Consider the following 5,192-nt stretch of genomic DNA (forward strand, 5'->3'; position numbering starts at 1 on the left):
CCAGTTCTGGCTAATTTGCACTGGCTCCCTGTCAAACACTGTATAGATTTTAAAATTCTTTTGCTTACTTTTAAAATTTTAAACAATTTGGCACCCAGTTACCTGACTGAACTCCTCCGCTTGTATGACCCCAGGAGGGCACTAAGATCCTCTTGCCAGATGCTCTTAGAACAACCTAGATCCCGGCTGAAGTCCAGAGGTGATCGGGCCTTTGTAATTGCAGCACCTACACTCTGGAATAGTCTCCCCGCCTCTATTCGCATTTCTGAGTCTATACATTCATTTAAACCGCATCTGAAAACTCGTTTTTTTACTTTGGCTTTCGGATCAAATTAGTTTCAACTATCATCAGGCCTGTTTTATGTCTGTCACCTTTGATGGTTGTTGGTGTGTTTGTTGTTTGTTTGTTAACTTTTAATCTCTTGCTGTTTTTTGCTGATTGTTAAGCAGTTTGATCAACCCTGTTGTTTGTAAATGTGCTATATAAATGAATAAACCTGAACAATAATGCACAAAACACTGCGTCAGCGAAGCAGGACCTTGACAATAATGTTCCTAATTTAGTGGTTAATGGTGCACAAATTGTAATCATAAAGAAAATAAACAGAGGTAAGTCAGAGTCAGACAGGCAGAGTTTCTTTTCCTTTTTTCATTCATGTTGCAGTGACAGCAATCAGTTGAAGCTTTTGTGGGAAACTCCTGCAGCTCCAGCAGGGGATACCTGTAGGCAATGAATAACATCTATGTTAGATTGTACACATGTGGACACACTGGGCAAAGTTTATCTGTTAGACTGTCCAGCAGAGAGACAATGGAGTGCATGCTGTGCAGTGGAGTGAGGAGTGCTCAGACCTCTACACTGCAGAAAACAAACAGCCACTCCATAAATGCATGACACAATACAGAAGAGGACAAGACTCAGGTATACATCTGCACCTAAAGGTCAAAGGTCAAATCACTCTTGAGGATGCCAGTGTTCACATTTTGGGCAGAGAAGACAGATGGTTTGAAAGAGGAGTGAAAGAAGCATCTTTGTCCACTGTGAACGACCCCCTTTAAATAGAGGGCGGGGCTTATGGCACCAACCGTCTGCTACCTACAGTGTAGTGTGAGATCCTTCCCAGACGCCTCACTCACATCTTGTGTCAGGTGATCTCAATAGAGCAGATGATAGGATGAGGTCTCAGAATGGTTTCACTGGAACCTCTGGTGGTAATAATTCACACCTTAGCTCGTGATGACAAACATTATTAATCATGGATCAATGACCTTCTTAAAGGGCAACTCCCACTGGGCTTTAAATCCCTGGGACTCTCCACCATTTGGATTTAGAACTGAAGAAGCTTCTTGGATGAGATTTGACACGTCTTCAGATAATATAATGAAGTCCAGCTGACGTCCTTTCAAGCTCCTAAGACTACCATGACCTGGATGACTGAGAACCTACAAACCTACATCCAAGACAAGATCTCCAATGAAAGCAGAGCAGCAGAAAGACGTGCTGAGTGTAAAGCTGTCAGCAGGGGGAATAACACAGGGCTGTGAATGAGTCCTGTCACTGTGATCAGGCTCCTCCTTCTAATCCACCAACTTAGTGTTGATGAAGACTAAACAGAGAGATCACAGCTTCTTTATACTTGCTGTAGCTCACAGTTACTCTACACTGCAGATATGACGCCTCTGTTCATCTCAGTGCTGCTGGCTGCTATGTGCCTCGGTATGAACACAACTCTGTTTCTTTGATATCAATCCAACATTGACATGATTCTTTAACAGCACACTGATACTGTTTGTTGGTGTTTTACAGAATGCAGAGCACAAAAAGACAACGTGCTGCAAGCAAAAGGAGAAGAGACTGCTGCTGCAGGAGGCACAGTAACACTTGGCTGTCAGTATGAGAGCAGTTCTTCACAACCTTCTCTCTTCTGGTACAAACAGGATGGAAACAACAGCCCCAAATTCATCCTGAGTCGTGTTAGTGGGGACCAAGGAGACACAGCAGACGAGTTCAAGGAGAGATTTTCATCCACACTGGATTCCAGCATCAGATCAGTTCCTCTGAAGATCCAGAAGCTTCAGCTGTCTGACTCTGCTGTGTACTACTGTGCTCTGCAGCCCACAGTGACAGGAAACACCAAAACTCTGTACAAAAACCTTTGGAGCAAAGACAACAGAATACTCCACAACATCCACTAGAGGGAGCCACACACTGTTAAACCTCTGATTCTTGTGTCATTGGACTGATGACAAAGACAACAGAGAAATGAAGCAGTAAAGATCAGAGACAGAGACAGAGCTGCTGTGGAAGCACAAAACTATTTGATTGGCTCAGCTATTAAACTGGCCCCGCCCACTGAACATGAGCTCATCCAATGACATTATTTGTTGGTCATTGTGCTGCAGTGGAAGAACATTGTTCATGTGCTGTCTGTCTGGCTTTAATAACTCCAAAGACATGTTGCTGCACCTCTTTTTGCTTCTATCTCACATTATAGGTGAGTTTAAGAACAGGGATTAAAGTTTAGTTGAAGCTGCTGCATTAAGCAGATATACAGACTGCATTTCACTACTTTTCTTCTTTCTTTTTCCAGGACTCACAGCTGGAGACTCAATCACTCCTCAACAAACTGAAGTCACTAAAACAGAAGGAAAATCTGTCACACTCACATGTAGCTATCAGACAAGTGATGATACTCCTTGGCTTTTCTGGTACAGACATCATTCTGATGTTCAGGCTCCTCAGTTTATACTAAGGAAAGGGGCAAAAAGCAGCAGAAGTGAATATATTCCTGATAAACGATATGGATCCCAAACATCTTCTACAACAACTAATCTGACCATAACAGCCCTAACCCTGGCAGACACAGCTCTCTACTACTGTGCTCTACAAACACAGTGATACAAAGTGTAGAAGAGGCTGTACAAAAACCTGAACACAGATATCTGACTACTCTTCAAAGAGGAGGGAAGTGGTATTCAAAGCACAGCTTCATATCAGATGGATTCTGCTAATTCCTGTTTTATCAGAGTCACTGTGGTTACAGCTGCTAATGAAACACTGTGGGAGGATTCACATGAGCAGCAAATCCACATCAACCACAAACCAACTGTAGGAACGTTCAGACACAATAAAAACTGTCAAACATCAAAAGCTGCTCATTTACACTATTTTATATTTAGTGGATGAGGACATGCAAAAATAATAATGGATTGGATTTATATAGCGCTTTTCAAGGCACCCAAAGCGCTTTACAATGCCATTATTCATTCACTCTCACATTCACACACTGGTGGAGGCAAGCTACGGTTGTAGCCACAGCTGCCCTGGGGCAGACTGACAGAAGCGAGGCTGCCATAACGTGCCATCGGCCCCTCTGGCCAACACCAGTAGGCGGTAGGGTAAAGTGTCTTGCCTAAGGACACAACGACCAGGACAGAGAGGCCGGGGATCGAACCGGCGACCTTCCGGTTACAGGTGCCCTTCCCAACCCCCTGAGCCACGGTCGCCCCAATGCAGCAGAAGCAAAATAAACAGAGTAACAGAGGTTTATCTCTTTAAGGTAAAATCTCTCACATGAAGCTAAAAGTCCAACCAGGAAGACCATCTCATGCTTATTCCATTTATTCTCTTTGAACTCATCACATCAGATGATGATGCTCTCCTTCATCATTGTCCTGCTCTCATGTTTAAGTGTTTCCCCTCTCAGTGTCAGATGGATGCAGCCCTCCTCCACCTTTCATCAGGACCAGAGTCTGTGGGTCCTTCCACTGAGGTCAGTAGCAGTCCTGCTCCACATCACATCCATCCAGATGTTCAGCATGGTTCTTCAGCCCTGCTCCACCACCACAAGAGTCCAGACTCCCTCTGATCTAAACACTGAGGACTGCTCACATATTTCTGCAGCAGCAGGGAGAGTTTCCAGTGAGCAGCTTCATGTCCTCACAGTCAGGCGGCTAAAATAAAGAAAGCAAAGTGAACAATTTGTTCATGTTTTCATGAATGATGCGTGCAGCATGAAAGCTGTTGTGTAATCACAGCAGTCCAGATTTTTGGACATTTCAAACTTCAGTCGTTTGATGGTTTTCCAACAGAGTTCTTAAAGTATGATCACACAGCAGATCCAAGGGAACACTGAACGTGCTGTCGACACAGGCCGACACCAATGGCCTGCTGGTGTAGTCTTTGCAGGTGAAGGACGGATAAACCAGTCTGCACAGATCAGACCAAAAGGTTCCAACAAGCAAATCCATCCATGAGGGTTTCTTTCCTTCAATCTAAGGGCCGAGATTTTTACTTTGTGTCACGGCTATTTATCAAAAATCTAAATCTGTGGAGTTCATCCAAGGTAAGCAAAAAAAGGACATCACAGCTCCTTCTGCCTCTCATTCACTGGTAAAAAAAACAAAACAAAACCCAAAACATTGAGCTGTCCCCAGTGCATGCTGGTCCACAGCAGAGGTAGACTCTCATTAAAGCCAAAATAAATCAACAAATAAACTGAGCAAAATGAAGCAACAACTAACAGGAATAAAACTTTGATCTATAACGTATACAAACAAAAAACAAACATAACTAAACTCAACATTTATAATCCAACATCTAATTATTATAAAAAACAAACAAACAAATGTTCCTGATTTTTTTCCTGCGTTGTGTTGCTGATTTTGACTTCTCGTGTGGATTTTCACGTGTAAAATAAATAAAAGTCTACGATGTCAGAAAAATTTCCCACAGGTTTTACAGTGATATGGCTTCTCTCCAGTGTGAGTTGTTGTGTGAATAAGCAGAACAACAGTTAAGAGTACGCAGCCTTCTTGGAGTTACTGGGTGGGGTGGTTGAGGGTGCTCTATCTGGTGACCCCGTTGTTGTACTGGGAGACTTTAATGCTCATGTGTCCAATAACAGCAGACTTGGAGGGCTGTGATTGGGAGAAACAGCCTGTCTGATCTGATTTGGGGTTTTGTTATTGGACTTTGTCTACAGCGAACACCGTGTTCAAACATAAGGAAGGCCACAAATGCACATGGCACCAGGACACCTGAGAAATAATACTTTGAGGACTTTCTTAATCCCACTGACACGTCTTCTGTAGAAGAAGTGGAGTCTTTGAATGAGGGGGACGACTCGCCTATCACGAGGGGTGAGGTCACTGAGGCAGTTAAACAACTGCTTGGTGGCCCACAGACCTCT

The 5,192-nt window shown here is 43.5% G+C and overlaps 1 gene segment (V, D, J or C); it reads left to right on the forward strand.

Annotated features, from left to right (window-relative positions):
- The first annotated feature begins 1,324 nt into the window (after positions 1 to 1,324).
- LOC120434401 lies at positions 1,325 to 2,481 on the forward strand. The segment is given in 2 exon segments: positions 1,325 to 1,717; positions 1,808 to 2,481. Coding segments are annotated over 2 exon segments (435 nt in total).
- The last annotated feature ends 2,711 nt before the right edge of the window (positions 2,482 to 5,192 follow it).

Source organism: Oreochromis aureus, linkage group 18, assembly GCF_013358895.1.
Source record: "Oreochromis aureus strain Israel breed Guangdong linkage group 18, ZZ_aureus, whole genome shotgun sequence".
NCBI classification, from domain to species: Eukaryota; Metazoa; Chordata; class Actinopteri; order Cichliformes; family Cichlidae; genus Oreochromis; species Oreochromis aureus.